General features: G+C 59.9%; 1 protein-coding gene across 1 annotated transcript in view; it reads left to right on the forward strand.

The window, feature by feature from the left end:
• Positions 1–598: 598 nt before the first annotated feature.
• Positions 599–18,614, forward strand: part of WIZ (WIZ zinc finger) — a 58,470-nt gene continuing 40,454 nt past the window's right edge. The window contains 2 exon segments of the mRNA XM_064437127.1: positions 599–1,092; positions 8,654–9,108. Coding sequence (XP_064293197.1) covers positions 614–1,092; positions 8,654–9,108 — 934 coding nt within the window. The 5' untranslated portion in view covers positions 599–613.

Here is an 18,614-nt window from a genome sequence, read left to right on the forward strand (position 1 = left end):
ATGGGGACACTGTGGGGGCAGCAGGGCCATGGGGGCCCTTTGGGACAGGGCCATGGGGACACTGTGGGGGCAGCAGGGCCATGGGGACCCTTTGGGACAGGGCCATGGGGACACTGTGGGGGCAGCAGGGCCATGGGGGCCCTTTGGGACAGGGCCATGGGGACACTGTGGGGACTGCAGGGCCATGGGGACCCTTTGGGACAGGGCCATGGGAAGCCTTAGGGGACAACAGAGCCATGGGGACCCTTTGGGACAGGGCCATGGGGACACTGTGGGGGCAGCAGGGCCATGGGGGCCCTTTGGGACAGGGCCATGGGGACACTGTGGGGGCAGCAGGGCCATGGGGACCCTTTGGGACAGGGCCTCGGGAACACTCTGGGGACAGCAGGGCCATGGGGACACTTTGGGACAGGGCCTCGGGGACACTTTGGGGACAGCAGGGCCACCCCTTACCAGAGCAGCCAGACCTTCCCCCTCTGCCCCCCCAAGATGGCCGCGCAGCGCCACCGTCGCTCGCCGATGACGCCTAACCCCGCGCCGCTCCCTCCCCCCCTCCCTCCTGGAAGGTCGCCGCGCCGCCTCTCCCCTTCCCTCTTCCCCCGCCACTCCCAAGATGGCGGCAGCGCCGACCTGGCGACGTCATCAGCAGCGCGCCGCGCGGGTCGGGGAGGGCGAAGGGCGCTGGCGGCGACGCGCAGCGGCCGCTCCGGCGGGGCGGGCGCGCGCGGCGGGGACGGCGCGGCCCAACATGGCGGCGGCGGAGACAGCGGCGGCGGAGGTGGCGCTGGCGTCCCGTTCGCCACCCCCAAGATGTCGGCGGCGGCCTGGTCGCGCTCGGCGTGACGTAGTCAGGCCCCGCCGCCGGGAGGGGGGCGGGGGAGCGGCCGGAGCGGCGCAGGAGGCGGCGGCGGCGGCGGCGGCGGCGGCGGCGGCAGGACCGGCCGGGCCCCCGCGGGGGGATTTAAAGGGACCATGTCCCCGGCGCAGCGGCTGTTGTGGAGGCCGGAGCCGGGCAGGAGGCGGCGGCGGTTGCAGCAGCGACGCTGCTGAGGAGGAGCAGCCCGGCGGGCCCGGCCCTGGGGGGCCGGCGGGGTGAGTGCCCGGTGGGGGGGGGGGCGGCCCGGGCCCGGCGGGAGACAAAAGCGGAACCGCTACCGGGGGTCACGCAGCTGGGTCGGGGGGACGCGACGTTAACACCCCCCCTCACCTCCGCCCCCCATACCGGCCCCGTCCGGGGTGCTGAAACGCGGGGTGGGGGTACCGGGGCGTCCGGGGGGGGGCACGGCTTGAGGGAACCGGGAAGTGATCCAGGCGTCTCGGGGAGGGCGGGCATGGGGGGGGGGGGGCTGTACTGATGGGGGGGGGGACCCAGGCGTGTCCGGGTGGGCATTTGGGGAGGGGGGATCCCTCCTGAGGAGGGGACCCAGGCGTCCGGGTGGGCATTTGGGGAGCGGGGGGGTCTACGCTGAGGAGGGGACCCAGGTGTTCAGGTGGGTTTGGGGAGGGATGGGGGAGTCCGTGCTGAGGAGGGGACACAGGCGTCAGGGTGGGCATTTGAGGAGGGGGTGTCTGTGGCAAAGAGGGGACCCTGGTGTCTGGGTCAGTACTAGGGGAGGGGGGTTCTCCGGTGAGGGGGGGGACCCTGGCGTCCGGGTGCGTTTAGGGAGGGAGGGGTCCTCTGCCGAGGAGGGGACCCAGGTGCCTGGCTAGGCATTTGGGGTGGGGGGGTCTGTCCTGAGGAGGGGATGCAGGTGTCAGGGTGGGTATTAGGGGAGGGGGTGTCTGTGGTAAAGAGGGGACCCTGGTGTCTGTGTGGGTTTAGGGAGGGACAGGGGATCTGTGCTGCGGAGGGGACCCAGGTATCCAGGTGGTTATTTGGGGAGGGGGGAGTCTGTGCTGCGGAAGGGACCCATGTGTCCGGGTGGGCATTTGGGGAGGGGGGTCGGTCTGTGTTGCGGAGGGGACCCATGTGTCTGGGTGGGCATTTGGGGAGGGGGTCGGTCTGTGCTGTGGAGGGGACCCATGTGTCTGGGTGGGCATTTGGGGAGGGGGGTCGGTCTGTGCTGCGGAGGGGACCCATGTGTCCGGGTGGGCATTTGGGGAGGGGGTCGGTCTGTGCTGCGGAGGGGACCCATGTGTCCGGGTGGGCATTTGGGGAGGGGGTCGGTGTGTGCTGCGGAGGGGACCCATGTGTCCGGGTGGGCATTTGGGGAGGGGGTCGGTCTGTGCTGCGGAGGGGACCCATGTGTCCGGGTGGGCATTTGGGGAGGGGGGTCGGTCTGTGCTGCGGAGGAGACCGAGGTGTCCGGGTGGGCATTTGGGGAGGGGGTCGGTCTGTGCTGCGGAGGGGACCCATGTGTCCGGGTGGGCATTTGGGGGGGGGGGTCGGTCTGTGCTGCGGAGGAGACCGAGGTCTCCGGGTGGGCATTTGGGGAGGGGGTCGGTCTGTGCTGCGGAGGAGACCGAGGTCTCCGGGTGGGCATTTGGGGAGGGGGTCGGTCTGTGCTGCGGAGGGGACCCATGTGTCCGGGTGGGCATTTGGGGAGGGGGTTGGTCTGTGCTGCGGAGGGGACCCATGTGTCTGGGTGGGCATTTGGGGAGGGGGTTGGTCTGTGCTGCGGAGGGGACCCATGTGTCCGGGTGGGCATTTGGGGAGGGGGTCGGTCTGTGCTGCGGAGGGGACCCATGTGTCTGGGTGGGCATTTGGGGAGGGGGGTCGGTCTGTGCTGCGGAGGGGACCCATGTGTCCGGGTGGGCATTTGGGGAGGGGGTCGGTCTGTGCTGCGGAGGAGACCGAGGTGTCCGGGTGGGCATTTGGGGAGGGGGTCGGTCTGTGCTGCGGAGGGGACCCATGTGTCTGGGTGGGCATTTGGGGAGGGGGTCGGTCTGTGCTGCGGAGGGTTCCCATATGTCCGGGTGGGCATTTGGGGAGGGGGTCGGTCTGTGCTGCAGAGGGGACCCATGTGTCCGGGTGGGCATTTGGGGAGGGGAGTCGGTCTGTGCTGCGGAGGGGACCCATGTGTCTGGGTGGGCATTTGGGGAGGGGGGTCGGTCTGTGCTGCGGAGGGGACCAAGGTGTCCGGGTGGGCATTTGGGGAGGGGGTCGGTCTGTGCTGCAGAGGGGACCCATGTGTCCGGGTGGGCATTTGGGGAGGGGGGTCGGTCTGTGCTGCGGAGGGGACCCATGTGTCCGGGTGGGCATTTGGGGAGGGGGTTGGTGTGTGCTGCGGAGGGGACCCATGTGTCCGGGTGGGCATTTGGGGAGGGGGTCGGTCTGTGCTGCGGAGGGTTCCCATGTGTCCGGGTGGGCATTTGGGGAGGGGGGTCGGTCTGTGCTGCGGAGGGGACCCATGTGTCCGGGTGGGCATTTGGGGAGGGGGTTGGTCTGTGCTGCGGAGGGGACCCATGTGTCCGGGTGGGCATTTGGGGAGGGGGGTCGGTCTGTGCTGCGGAGGGGACCCAGGCATCCAGTGCAGGCAGTGAATAAGGACAGGCAGGTGCCGGGCAGCAACACCGGCATAGCTGGTACCGGGCGGTGCTGGGTGCGGCACCCCCGGGCCGGGACAGATTTGGACCGGCACTAACGCTTCCTCTCGGCCCTTCCCGTGCCGGTTCACCTCCGCCGTGATCACCGGCACCGTTGCAGCGCCGGTGGAAGGAGGTCAACCTCTGCCGAGCTCGTTAAACGAGCATCCGGCGATGGGTGGCCTCGTAATCTCCGTCGGGAGCTTTTCATCTCCCTCCTCCGCCAGCCGGAGCGGTGTCAGGCCCGGCGGGGGGGCGGCGAAGGCGGTGGCGTCGCGGTGTTTCACCCTGTGCCGGGGTTTGGCGGCGCCGGTGGTTCGGTGGCAAGTTTTGGCGCGGTGCCGGGAATGTCTCCTCTTCCCAAGCAGCTCGGTGGTGAGGAACGGGTCGGAGCCCAGCCGGCGCCGCTGCCATACGGCACGAAGGCGAGAGCGGTGCCGCCGTCGCTCGGAGCAGCTTTCGGCTTATCCCAGCATGGCTTGGAGCAGCTTTTGGCTCATCCTGGCATGGCTCGATGCTGGATTTCTCTCCCTGGTGCATCATTTAGAGGAGCTGGCACATGGATTGTTTCCGCTTGACGCCGTGAAATCCCCCTCTGGCAGCACCGACGACCCCGCAGCTGAATTCCCTGAGGATCCCAGCGCCGGCAAAGCCCCGCATCCCAACAAAACCCCTCGGCACGGGATTTGCCAGCTTGTAGCCTTGACCGTTGAGGCAGAAACAGAAGAGCTCCCTGGGGGCCTTGTCCTTTGCTTGTTCTGGCTCCGGGATAGGGGAGAAAAAAGCCGCTTTTCTGATAAACGAGCTCGTTAACACCGGGGAGGAACGACACCGATCTTTGAATTTTCCCTGTGGAATGAAATCGTCCAGAATCCCGGCTCGAGTCCTGGGAGTTTTCCAGACCTTCCCCGAATTCCTTCCGCACCAAAATCCAGAGCTCTTGCTCCCCTTCTGAGTTTTCTTCGTGTATGTGATGTGTTTCGCAACGTAAGCGGCGTCGGTCGTGGCCTGGGATGGAGAGAGGGAAACCGGCGGCGTCCTCCTGTGTCACGGCTCTGCTTTGCCATGGGAGGAAGAAGAAACCACGCGGCGGGGAAGAAACGTAGCTGGTGTCCGGCCGGTTCGAGCGCACTGGGAGCGTGCCGGACCCTGCGAGCTTGGCCGTGATCTGGTGTGGAGGAGGAAAGGCCAGTGCTGTCCTCCTACGTAGCGACTCTGCTCTGCTGGCAAGGGGGGGGAAAAAAACAAAGGAAAACATGTGGGGGGGAAAAAAAACACGTGGCTGGAGCCTGCCTGGCTCAAGCGTGCCGGAGCGTGCGGGATGTCATGCGCTTGGCTGTGACCTGGCACCTAGAAAACCGGTGCCATCCTCCTGTGCCGCTCTGTTCTGCCACACGTTTCTCCCAGGGAGGGGAAAAAACCCACGCAGGGAGGAAAATACACGCGGCCGTAGCTTGCCTGGCTCAAGCGTGCCTGGAGCGTGCTGGATCCCGCACGCTTGGTCTCGACTTGGAACAGAGTGGGGAAAAACCAGCGGCGTCCTCCTGTGTTGGGCTTCTGCTCTGCCACTGAGAAGGGGGAAAAAAAACACCCATGAAGGGGAAATATACACGGCTGTAACCCGCTCGGTACAAGCGTGCCACAAGCGTGCTGACCCTGCGCGCTTGGCCGTGGAGCGGGGGAAAAAAATGGTGCCGTCCTCTTGTGCTGCGGTTCCGCTCTGCTACGGTTTTCTCCCAGGGAAGGGGAAAAAAAACCCCACACGGGGGGTGGGGAAAAACCCACATGGCTGTAGCTTGCCCGGCTCAAGCGCGCCGTTTGCGCGCGGGATCCCGCACGGTTGGCCGTGGCCCGGCATGGAGAGGGGAAAAAAAGCCAGTGCCGTTCTGGGCTGTGACTCCTCTCTGCCGCACGTTTTTCCTGGGGAGGAAGGGGAAAAAATAACGACACGAGGGGAAAAAAAAACACACGGCCGTAGCGTGTCTGACTCAAGCATGCCGTTAGCGTGCCGGACGCCGTGCGCTTGGTCATGATCTGATATGAAGGGGGGGAAAAACTGGCACCTTTTCTGGTTCTTTTCTACTGTGTTGTGGCTCTGCTCTCCCAGGAAGGAAAGAAAAAAAACCACGGGGGTGAAAAATAACAAAACACGAAGCCAAAGCCTTCCCGACTCAAGCGTGCAGCAAGCGCGCCGGGTAACCCACTGCAGAGCCTCGGTCGGGAGCCGTTTGGCCTGGGGAAAGGCCCCTTCCTCTTGACTTCCAGGGAAGGCAGCGATTGTCCCCACTTAACCGGTTTAGCATTTAAATTGTCCCAATTCTGCTCCGCCTTTGCATGGCTCTGGGGCGATGGGCTGGGGGAAGGGTTTCCGCAGTCGGGCTCCCACCCTTGAAGCGAGCAGAGCTTGGGAAGCGAGCAGGGAAGCGAGTGGAGCTTGGGAAGAAGCTTTTTAAACTTTACGGTGAGCGCTCGGGTCTTTTGATGGTGCTGGTGCAGAGTGAGCTGGGGGGGAGGGTGGAAGAAAATCTCCTTCCCTCCCCTCCCGGTGAGTTTGAAAATATCCAGGCGGGTTTTTGGGGAGGACGGTGGGTTTTTAGGGAGCGCCGCCGGCACGGCAGACAGATGGATCCGTGTTTTGGGAAGAATAAAAGGGAGAGCTTTGAGAAATCTTGGGGTTTTTTTTTTTTTTGGTGAGCAAGGTGGGGGATGTGGCACCGATGTCCTCCCTGTCTGCACCGGCTCGTGTTTGGTTGGGTTTGGGGTTGAGGTGCTGGTGGGTGACGCCGAGCCCGATGCCGGGGTGCGGGTGGGGGATTTGGCATCATCCCCGGCGCAGGGTTTTGGCACGGCCGTGGTGAGGCATGTTTCGGTGACCAAAGGTTTAGACTGAGCCGGTGAGCGCGGTGCCGAAGGGATGGTGCGATTTATTGATGGGGAGAGGAGCCGGTGGTCCCTGAGGGATGCCAGATTTTGTCCCAGAGTTGGCTCTGATTAAACCCATGTCCCAAAAAAACCCCACAGCTTTTAAAAATAACCCCATTTTGTGGGTTTTTTCATCCATTCTCGCCCCGATGGATCCACCCGGCTCAGGGATGCGCCGGGGTCTCCGGCTGGGCTGGGATGCGGCTGCAATTAAAAAGGCAAAACTCTGCGATGGCTTTCCCCCCCCCCTCGGATCTCAGGTGCTCCTGCCTGTCCCCTGCCTGTCCCCTGCCTGTCCCCTGCCTGTCCCCTGCCTGTCCCCTGCCTGTCCCCTGCCTGTCCCCTGCCTGTTTTGCCGGCACATCGCCACCGTGCGCCTTGCCCTGCCTTTTTATTTCCTTACAGCAGGGCAACTCATTTTGGGGCGGCTTCTCGCCGTTTGACGGCACGCCAGGAAACCCTGGGAGAAACGCCGGCACCGTGCCGCCTGCGGGGCTGCCGTCCTGCCGGCACCGCTCCATGCGGAGGCTTCTGCGACGCTCCTTGCCGGCACGATGGATGAGCCGCCGTGGCACGATGGGAGATACGGTGAAGAGGGAATGCCGTGCGTGTCCGACCGGATTGAAGCCGGGTGGTGGTTAAAGATGATGCCACAATCCGCTGCTTTCCCTCAGTAAGCCGGTGGGGATGGCTTCATCCCGGCAGAGCATCCCTCATCCCAGCCCACCAGCACTGAGCCGACACCATGGCAAAGCCCTAAACATCCACAAATTTGGGGTTTATGCCCCAAAACCCGTCTGTGGACTTGGGGGAAGTGTCGACGGTGGCACCGCTCTTCGGGGCGAGAGCATCCCGCTGGCGCGGTGCAGGCGTCGGGTGCCGTTTCAAGGCGATGCCGGAGGAATATCCGTAGAAACCGAAGCCAACTGGAGCAACCAATCCTCACGGAAGAAAGAGGCCGGCGTGTGGAGCCAACGTCTTTTTAATTTATTTAATTGAATTCCTATTTTTGCTTCTTATTGGCAAATTAACCCACATTGGCTCCGGGCATCGTTCCCAGGGAAGCGACGGGCACCGGCTGCTTCGGGGCAGGAGAGATTTTTGGGGTGGCATTTCAGGGTGGCCGCCGGGCGTTGGGGTTTGCTCCATCGGTCTCCTCCCTCAGCCCCGGGGCGGGGAAACATCTTGCGCCAGCTCGAATAATTCCCTCTTCATTTGCATTCTTTACCTTGAAGGTATTTATAGTCTCTTCTCTGCCTTCTCCTTCCTCGCCAGGGTAAATTTAGCTCCTTCGCTCTCCTCCTGTGCCTTTATCCTCCAGCGGAGCTGATAAGCCCCGCTTTTTAGTGCCTCTTTCCTCCTATTTTTCCCTTCTCCACCCGCCTGGGTCAGGATTCGACCTGGAGTCTCTGCCCTGCAGAGATCAGGATCCTGAGCGCTCGCCTTTATTTCTCCCAATGATTTCGCTTTCACCCTTTAACCTGCAGCAGCGATGGGTGGTGGAAAGTGTTTTGGGGTCATGGTTTATTTCTGAGGGGGTTCCATGCTTGGGTGGCCGATACCTGATGTCCCTTTGAGGGGTCCCCCAGCCCTTTGAGGGGTCCCCCAGTGTGAAGATACCAGTTTATCCCATCTGCCTGAATTCGTATGGGGGAAGGATGCAGCATAGCATCCCAAAATCCACCCCACACCCCCGCCGTGCCCTGTTTTTGGGGGCAGCCCCCCTGATTTTGGGGCAGAGGGTGGCAGAGCAGAGCTCCCAGGGGTGCAAACCAGTGGCTTACCCAGTGCTGCATCGTGAGATTGAATTTTTGGGGGGATAAATAACCAATCTGAGGGTAACTGGGTTTTTTTTGGAGGATGCCCGGCCGGGGACGGAGGGGATGCTGTTCTCCTGGCAAATTGTGGCACAGAGAGGGGAAAAAAGCTTCGTATCGGGGAGAAGCAGCATCTTTTGGGGTCCTACGACTCCGGCAGGGACCCGGCACCATGTTTGCTACCGGCAGTACCAGTTTTTGGAAGGGGAGAGCTATTGGACCCGAAGTCTTGCCTGGCTCCGGGACACCGAGAGCTTTGGTGTCCACAACGAGGCACCAAAACTGTTGGGTTTCCCAGCATGGGCAGAGCCGCGATCGTTTCTCTTCCACCTCAGCAAAATCCAGCCTCTTTTTTCATTTTCTCCTCTTTTATCTCTTATTTCTTGTAGATTTTGCCGGCAGTCCCTGGTCGCCAACCCTCCTGAGTGCCGGCGCGGTGTTTTTTTCCGAGTGACACAGCACAATCGGCGAGGGATGGAGAAAACTGTCCCTAATTTCTCAGAGCGCCAAGGAGATGGAGGCAGAGCCCTGTTAATGACACCGGAGCCAAACAAAGAGACTTTTCCTGCCCTTGAGTGCCCCCAAGGCGAAGAACGAAGGGCCGCTTTCCTTCAAGATGCAAAAAAGCCCCTGGAGAACCCGGTTTTATCTGGGACGTCGGTGGAAACGGAGACGGAGCTTGAGGAAGATGCTTTCTACGCCGCGGATGATCTGGCGACGATGAGCAGGGAGGGGAAGGGACCCTCTGGTGCTGAGCTGCACCCCTTGCAAGAGGACCCCGACTTCTTCTCGTCCCTCTCCCGCCAGGAGCCTGATGTTGCCTTGGAAGCGCACGACGAGGCTGGTAAGTCCCCGGTTGGCACCGTTGGGGGTGGCTTCTTGGGCGACGGGGATGTCTCCTAGTGCTTTGTGTATGCCCGGTGGGGCTTGGGTTGATTGGGTTTATTTGCCTGATGGTCGCGCCATCGCGCCGGGGCCCTTGGCGGTGGGCGTTTGCTCTTTTGGCGTTGGAGATGTTCCCCAACTCTCAGCATCTCGCGGTGAAACAGGAACCGCGGTACGGTGAAGAGACACGGGGATCTGACGGAATGAGCGATGAGGGTGTGAGTGCCAGGCCGGCATCCCTGCGCCGCTGCCCGGCTTCAGCACCACAGACAGGCGAAAAACCCACTGGTGGGTTAAGCTGGTGGCTTTTTGGAGACCTCCCATCCCCCTGGCACCGGCGTTGGGACATCAAGCCCCCATTTGGGGACACCTTGTCCATCCCGGCGCAAGGTGGTCGTGCTCTGTCGTGTGTTGGTGTGGGATGGGTGCTGCGTCGGGAGGGAGCAGGTGGGGGCTGCGCTGTGGTGGCGGTGACCTATGATCTGTTTTTGGTGTTGCTGGTGAAGCCGCGGTCGCACAGAACGGAGTGAAACCCTGCCACCTGCGCCTCGCTGAATTCCCCTCTTCTCAAAACGGAAACGCTCCACCAGCTCTGCCGAGGGCGGCTGCGCGCTTGCACGGCGAAGGCATCGTCCTCTGCCTCACCGCTCGGTGCTGGGGAAGCCGTGCCGCCGGTGCTGCGTGGGTGATGGGGTCAGGGAGCCCTGGCGAGGACCGGTTGGTCCCCAGTGCCGCTATACTGGGATGTCCCTGGCATCATGAAAACCCCCTGTGCGCGCCGGATGGTCTTGCAGGCGGTGTCCTGCTGTGGGGTGGGGGATCTTTGTCACCCGTGGGAGACCCCGTTGGGTCCATCCCTGACTCAGCTCTGGGAAAAACTCTCCTCCAAGGGCTCCTGGATGAGCAGGAAGGTTGTCATAGACCAGTTTGGGTTGGAGACCCCTTTGCCCCCTTGTCAAAGGTCATCTAGTCCGGCTCCTTGCCATGGGCAGGGCCGTCTTCCACTAGATGAGGTTGCTCAAAGCCCCATCCAACCTGACCTTGAACACTTGCGATGATGGAGCAGCCACATCTTCTCGGGGCAACCTGGTCCAGTATCTCACCACCCTCATCATCAAACATTTCTTCCTTATGTCCCAGTCTCAATCGACCCTTTTCCAGTTTAAAACTGTTGCCCCTTGTCCCGAGCCAATTGTTGTTATTTTTAACAGTTATTAAATTTATATAAAAACTAATTAAAAAGTAGTTTTTACCTGGTCTTTCTCCATCTTTCTTATAAGCCCCTTTTAAATGTGGGAAGACCACAGGAAGGTCTCCCCAGACCCTTTACTTCTCCAGGCTGGACAACCCAAACCCTATCAGCCTCTCTTCACAGGAGAGGTGCTCCAGCTCTGGACCTGCTCTAACAGGCCCTTCTCCATGGGGCTGCTCTGAATCCCCCAGTTTGATACTGGGGACTGCTCCGCCCCAGGTGCAGGACCTTGCATTCGGCCTTGCTGAACTTCGTGAGGTTCACATTGGCCCACTTCTTGGCTCATCAAGAAGTCGTGTTGGCCCGTTGAGGTCCTGGATGGCATCCCTTCCCTCAAGGTATCGACTCAGTTTGGTGTCACCCACAAACTTGCTGAGGGTGCGCTCAATCCCAGTATCCATGTTGGTGGTGGAGATATTAAATAGGATTGATCCCAGTATGGACCTTTGAGGGACACTGGTTTCCACTTGGATGTTGAGATGTTGACTATAGCTCTTCAGATGCAGCTGCCCAGCTAATCCCTTATCTATTGAATGCAGCTGCTGCAAGTTTTATGTAGATCCCCGAGTTGTCCAGCATCTGCTCCATGTCTGCTTTGGAGGATTAACCCTCTCCTGCCTCAACTTCTCCATCATTTCAATGCCAAACACCGGCCAGGTGCCCCCACCATCCCGAGTCCTACCTGAACCCCTTCCTGCGTTTGCAGCCCTCCTTTTCTTCCTCATCCCTGTGTCCTCGCTGGAAAATGAGGTGGGTGGTGACCATGGATCCCACCACCAACCAGTGGTTTGCCTTGTTAATTGTCCTCTGGCTGGTGGGTGGTTTTTTCCCCAGCTGGTAGCAGTAACAGTGGTGGAGTCACCAGCTGTGATTCTTCAGCACCGCTTCCCCGTGAGTTTGCCCGTCTCCACAAGCACCAGTTGACTTAAAACCTTATCTCCTGGTGCGGGCGACCTGTTTGGTGAGTCCCACTGTTATTTACCCACCACAAGGTGTGTGGGGAAGGACCGTATTGCATCTGGGAAGCTCTTCAGGTCTCGGTTCTTTCACTGTGGTCAACGGGTGGAAAATCAGCTCCAGGGGATGGACATGGGTGTTTAAAGACTGTGTTTAAAGAAGGAGGGAGCTGGTGTCCCCCAAAATAGCGAAGGCTGCGTTGGGAGATGGAGAACGTCCCCATCTGGATGTCCAACCTGGTTCTGGATGAGTGGTGGGGCTCAGTTGGGATCCTGGGGTGCTTCGGGTGAACCCAGCCCAGCACCCTGCTCATGAGCAGACTTAAAGGGATGTAAACCCCCGTCACTTCTTCCCAGCTCGAAAAACCAAGGCGAAATGGCCCAAAATGCCCCAAAACAGAGGCTAAGACCAGCACACCAGTCTAAGGGTCTTGTGGGGTGGGAAGATCCCGTGCAAATGCTTGTGGTGCCGCCAACCTCAAGGTTTTTTGGGGCTCTTCTGATGCCTTCAACAGCTTCATCATGCAAAATTATGCCAGCATCTGGCGAGCGCTGCCAGCCACGAGCCGGAGGTGGTTTGGCAGCTGCCCGTAGGTTCTTGGAGCCAGGCAGAGCCCACGCTGCTGCCGGGAGATCAACAAGCGACTGCTGGGAGAGATGTTCCCCCCTGCCGAGGGTGGGTTTTGGGGCGCTGCGTGTGTGCCAAGCCGGTGTCTCTGGCGGAGGGGCAGCACACCCAGCACGGGTACGGCCCACGAAGGATGGCGGTGCAGGAGAAGAGGTGGAGGGGGAAAAAAAAACCACCCCACGTCGCCTCTCGCCCCGGCGATCGTGGCAAGCGAGCGGTGGCTGGGCTCTGCGCCGCGTGGGCTTGTTTAGCGGAGGAATGAGCGCGGTGGTGGCTCGGGCAGCTGCTCCGTTCTGCCCGACTGAGCTTTGAGACGGTGAGGAGGAAGGAGCTGCTGCCGGGGATTTCCCATCCCCGGTTGTGGTACCTGAACCATCACCCTGTTTGTGGCTGGAGGCACCGTGAGCGATGGCGGCTGGGGGCCACATCTCACGGGGACCTTTCGCTTGGCTTTTTGGTGGCCTCATCTCCCCTCCTTGCTCTTCGGGGGGGGGTGTTTTGGGCTGCTCACTGAGGGGTTTTTTTTGGGGTGCTGTGCCGCACAGGGGCTCTTTTAGAAGCAGTTTGGGTAATTTGTTGTTGCGGAGAACAGCAATGGGGCTGGAGATGCTCTGACTTTCGCCATCTTCCTATTTTGGGGCTCATCCCCATACTTTTGGGGCAAACGGGGAAATGCTGCTTCCCTGTGGGATCCAAATTGCTGAGCCTTTATCTCCAAGCTGTGGTTCCCTCCTCGTTTCCCGAATCACCGGCACCCTTATCAACCCATGGCCGGGGGGCCCTGGAGTGGCATGGGGATCGGTAAGGCGGTTGGAGCCGCGGTCGGTCGCAGCCCATCAACACGTCGAGGTTTTGTGCTCGGTTCTTCCTCCCTTGCATCGCTCACGGCATCGCGTTGGTGAGGGGCTGGTCCCCTCGGTTTCCCCCTGCCCCGGTCACCCAGCTGTGTGTCCCTGCTGGTGATGGAGCACGAGGTTGGACGTTTCACCGGAGGTGAGGGGTCCTCCTGGCATGGGGGGACGGAGGAAGTCTGAAGGGGGTTTTGGTGGGTGGGTGGATTGAGGTTGTGCTTTCAGCTGCATGTGTGGGAGGGATGGCACCCAGCTCCTCCCCGTGCTTGGGGATGGTGCTATGAGGTCCCCAAAGTGGGGACATCCTGCTCTGAGGTTGCTGTGGCAGCGTGGGGGGTCGTTATGGTCCCTGAAGTGGGGATGTCGTGCTCTGGGGTTGCTGTGGCAGCATGGGGGGTCATTTTGGTCCCCGAAGCCGGGACGTCGTGCTCTGGGGTTGCTGTGGCAGCGTGGGGGGTCGTTGTGGTCCCCGAAGTGGGGATGTCATGCTCTGGGGATGCTGTGGCAGCGTGGGGGGTCGTTGTGGTCCCCGAAGTGGGGATGTCGTGCTCTGGGGATGCTGTGGCAGCGTGGGGGGTCGTTGTGGTCCCCGAAGTGGGGATGTTGTGCTCTGGGGATGCTGTGGCAGCGTGGGGGGCTTGTTATGGTCCCTGAAGTGGGCATGTCGTGCTCTGGGGATGCTGTGGCAGCGTGGGGGGTCGTTTTGGTCCCCGAAGCGGGGATGTCGTGCTCTGGGGTTGCTGTGGCAGCGTGGGGGGTCGTTTTGGTCCCCGAAGCGGGGATGTCGTGCTCTGGGGATGCTGTGGCAGCGTGGGGGGGTTGTTATGGTCCCCAAAGTGGGGATGTCGTGCTCTGGGGATGCTGTGGCAGCGTGGGGGGTCGTTTTGGTCCCCGAAGCGGGGATGTCGTGCTCTGGGGTTGCTGTGGCAGCGTGGGGGGGTTGTTATGGTCCCCGAAGCCGGGACGTCGTGCTCTGGGGTTGCTGTGGCAGCGTGGGGGGGTGGTTATGGTCCCCGAAGCCGGGACGTCGTGCTCTGGGGTTGCTGTGGCAGCGTGGGGGGTCGTTATGGTCCCCAAAGTGGGGATGTCGTGCTCTGGGGATGCTGTGGCAGCGTGGGGGGTCGTTATGGTCCCCGAAGTGGGGATGTCGTGCTCTGGGGATGCTGTGGCAGCGTGGGGGGTCGTTTTGGTCCCCGAAGCGGGGATGTCGTGCTCTGGGGTTGCTGTGGCAGTGTGGGGGGTCGTTTTGGTCCCCGAAGCGGGGATGTCGTGCTCTGGGGTTGCTGTGGCAGCGTGGGGGGGTCGTTTTGGTCCCCGAAGCCGGGACGTCGTGCTCTGGGGTTGCTGTGGCAGCGTGGGGGGGTCGTTATGGTCCCCGAAGTGGGGATGTCGTGCTCTGGGGATGCTGTGGCAGCGTGGGGGGTCGTTTTGGTCCCCGAAGCGGGGATGTCGTGCTCTGGGGTTGCTGTGGCAGCGTGGAGGGGTCGTTATGGTCCCCAAAGTGGGGATGTTGTGCTCTGGGGATGCCATGATAATGCGGGGTGTCACTATGGCCCCCCAGTATAGGGACATCCTGCAGTTCGTGTTGTCCTGATGTCCCTGACCTGGGGACGTCCTACACCAGGGATGCCTGTGGCTGTCACAAGGCCCCTGATGCGGGGACGTCGTGCTCTGGGGGTGCTGTGACAGCGTGGGGTGTCACCAACGTCCCCCTTGTAGGCAGCATGCGGTGCTGCAAAGTCCCCAGTGCAGGGGCATCCTGCTGTAGGGATGCTGTGGCGGGGTGCGGTGTCACCCAGGTCCCCGATGCAAGGGACAGCAGGATGCCAGTCCCCGGTGTTGGTCCCGGCTTTGCAGGGTAGGATTTTATCCATCACACATTGGACTGCAAAGCCTAAACCCGATGCACTCATGAGGTTTGACCATGCGCCAAACTGGGACAACTGGAAAAACGCCCAGTTTATGTGCTTTAGCTAAAAAGGAGTGTTTTCATCCCAAACTGCTTTAACGATCTGCTATCTGCCCATGAGGCCTGGGGCTTTCCCCTGCTGCGAAGGTGCAACCCCACCCGCAGCATCGTTTATTCCAATTTAGAGCTTTTCATGGTTATTTTGATTGCAATCCTGGGGAAGCTGCTCTCCCTTTAGTTTGGGGCCATTTCTAGCTTGGGGGGGTGTGTGAAAAAAGAAGCAGGGTGGGTTTTTTTTTTTAGGATCCGGGTGACTAAATAAATCCACCATGTCTTTTTTTGGGAGGTGATATGAAAGGCCTGGCAGAGAACCAGAGCCCATGGGCTTGTTCGGCACCGTACAGCACCCTGCACCGCCTCATCCTCTTGGCAGGGGGTTTCTGGCAGGAGCAAACCCCCCCACCAAACTCTCCCACCCTGGGGGGGGGAATCACCCTTCTGAGCTCCCCAAAGGATGCTCGGGCTTTTGCAGCGTCGGGCAGTGCGGTTACTTGGGAAGCTGGAGATAGCGAAGTTTGTACAGGCTTTTTTTTTTGCCTGCTCCATTCAAGAAGAGACGATGCTGCGGAAAGGAGGTAGGGGAGGCACTCACGGCGCCGGGGTTTTAATTTATACAGGTCTGACAGCGAGGACAATACCCAAGATGGACTGCATGTGGCAGGGGCTGAGGCTCAGCCTTTGTCCCACCTCCGTGTCCCTTTTGTTTCTCCACCTATTTTATTCCCCCCCTCCTCCTCCCCACTTCTCCTTTCTTTTTAATCCCTTCTTCTGTGTCCCCTCTCCATCCTTCTCCCCTTCCCCCTCCAGTCTTGACTTGCAACAACCACTGTCACGGGCCAAGAGCCTCTTTTGATTCATCCCTCCGAGCACCGTTAAGGGGCTCTTGAAGTTGAGATCGCTCCCGGGAAAGGCTGATCCCGACGCTTGGAGATCCCCTCCCCTCTCCAGCATCCACGTGCACCATCCGATTATTTTATATATATGTATTTTTTTTTTTTTTTTTCCCCCCTGCTGGAATGAAACTCAAGAGCCCACTTGAGCCCGGAGTCATGCATGAGAGCCCAGGGAAGGATGCTTGGAGCAGTGTTTGCCTCCGTGCCCAATACTGTTGGGAAATGGAGGGGTAGGACACGGCGTTCCCGGGGCGGAGGTGGGCTCAGCGCCCGCTGCCCGTGCAGGGAACAACCCTGAGGGAAGGCTCTGGCTTGTCCTGACAGCTCAGCGCTCGCCGGTCCCGTGGGGCTGTAGGTTGTAGGTATTTTTTTTCCCTCCGAATACACTCAGAAAGTAATTAAATGGCAGAAATAAGCCGCGGGGTGTTACGGTCACCGGTGCTGCATGTGTTGGGAAGTTGTTCCCATCTGTGTCTACAGCCTGGAGTGGTTTGGGGACAACCCATCCTTGGGTTGGCAGTAATTTGGGTTTTAATCGCTGCTGGGGAATAACGATGCTCACCCCTCCAGCCACATCCCCCTTCGTGGTGCCAAGAAGAGTCTGGTTTTGGGGCGCTGCTGCCCGGAGGGTGATGTCTGGCTTTAATTATCTTAAAAAGGGATAATCTCAAGCTGCAAGGCCCCATCTGTGACTCAGTTTCCCCTTGCAATCCCGCTGCTGCTGCGGAGGGAGGGGTCCGGGCTGTACGCTTGGTTCTCCTGCAAACTGGGGAGAAATCCAGCAGAACTGGGGACAGTGGGAGCTCTGCGGCGTCTCTTTTTGCACGCTCACGGACTGGGCCCTCATAGATGTCCTCAGTCCTGGCCTCTAAGAGGTCACCATCTTCATCATCGTTAAGGCAACGCTCATTAGATACCGCAAGCAGCTTTTCTAGGGCTGGCCTGCTGAAATGGAGCTGCTTTCCAGGCTGAGCATAAGGTGCCGTGGGGATCTTGTGGGACGAAGGAATCACCGGCATGAAACTGCCTGAATTTGGGATGTTTTGGGGTTGGTGGCACCAGTGATGAATTGCCGTGGGTAAGGCCGGCTCCTGATCCACGTTGCCACATTATCCAGCTCGCTGCCCACCCTGGAGCCTCTCCAGGGGGGTGGCTTTCATCCCCAAAACGTGCTCATCCTCGCTGTGGGAGCATGGGAGGTGGTGGATGAAGGCTGAACGTCTTTCCCAACCCGTTTCCCTCCTCCAAAAGTCCCGAGTGTCCTTTCAGAAGGGATGGGAGCGGGGAAGAGGGAGCAGGGAAGAGGGCAAAGGTGGTTTTTCTTTGCTCAGAAGAGCAAAGTCTGCGTGGCGCTTAAATAATCAAACCGCTGCGGAACGGATGGAGATAAGGAGGAAGTGGCTGGAAAAGCACCGGTGGCAGCTCGGCTGTACGGCAGAAATCAATCAATCCCGGCAGTGGATGGATGTTGTGGTCCAGGGATGCCTGAACAGGATCCGCAGTATGTGGCTGGGTGCTGGGCTCAGGTTCCTGTTGGTGCTGGATCGAGGTTTTTGGACGTTGGGTGCTGGAAAAGCTGGATTTAAGCTCTATGGCATGTTTTTTCCTGGCTCGTGCGACGAGGATTTGGAGATGGAGACGTGCCGGGTAGTTTGCGGGTGCAAGGTGTTGCAAAGGGCCGTGTGCGCTGCTAAATTTGAGTGGCAAGCATCAAATATTGCTGCAAATAACCAATATTTGCCGGTTGCTTTGCACGGCCCCGAATCGGGGTGTCGGGTTTGGGAATGGAGCCGGTGCACAGTTGCTCTCCCCATTGCGACACGGACCTGCCCGTTGGGGCTTGGCGAAGCTCCTCTAGGACTTGCGTGCTGCAGAGCTATTCCAAACAGGTCTACCGCTAAAAAAAACCAACCCCAATAATTGCCATTTTTGAGCCATGCATCGCTAAGGCACAGCCGCCCTCCGGAGAGCTCGCTGGTAGCTTTGAGCATGGCCAGTCTGGTGGTAAATTAGGTGTCTTTGTGTTGCGTTAATCTGGATGACGTTGAGTGGATGCATGTGGTCAGGTTGCAATTTCACATTAAAATACTGAAAAGCATCTGCGCTCAGAGCTATGCAGGGAGCAGCTGGAGAAAGGGAGATGATTTTAGGGTGCGTGATCTTTGTTTTAATGCCGGTTGCCGGGAGCCTGCGATAGGGACCTCTGATGGAGCACGAATCAACCCCGTGGGGATATGGGTTGGCTGGAGATGCGCTAAAGCGGTGGCATTTGGTGGCTGCGTTCACGGCTGTCCTCTGCGGGAGGTAAAGGATCCTGTGCCTGCCCGAGATGGAGAACTTATGGCCGGAAATTGCGCAAAATAACGGTTTAACATCATTTCACCGCAGCTGAAGGAACATCTCTTGCTTTGCTCTTGGTGGTGTCCTCCTGTACCCAGGCAGGTCACCGGTGTTGGGCTCGTTTCGCATTGGCTTCCAACAGCTACGAGCAAAGGGACGGAGAAGGGAAGAGGTGTTTGGGGCTTGCACGAAGGGAGTGTTGGTATCTTAAACAGAGGTTTCTGCAGAGCGATTTCTGCTGTTGCTCAACTGTTGGTTGAGTCCGTGTGTCCATCTTGGTCTGAGCTGCCCCAGCTGGTGGTTGTACAGCCCCGTGCCCAGGGAGATGCCAAAAAAACCACCAAGAAATTGGTCCTTACAGTCTTCTGGTAGATGTTCACGTGGTTTACAAGCCCAGCCCTTAACCTTTCCCGTAACCAAGTCTTAAATTCTTTGTCATGGAGCGTGTGTAAGGGCCTTGAGATGTTCCAAAGAGCACCTGGATGACCCTTCTTGGGGGTCAGGATTTGCAGACGAGAGGCAGGAGCAAAGAGCTGGAGTAGTTGGGTTACTGCTGGGAAATAAAATTAACAGGGT

This window comes from Phalacrocorax carbo, chromosome 30 (genome assembly GCF_963921805.1).
Source record: "Phalacrocorax carbo chromosome 30, bPhaCar2.1, whole genome shotgun sequence".
Classification (NCBI taxonomy): Eukaryota; Metazoa; Chordata; class Aves; order Suliformes; family Phalacrocoracidae; genus Phalacrocorax; species Phalacrocorax carbo.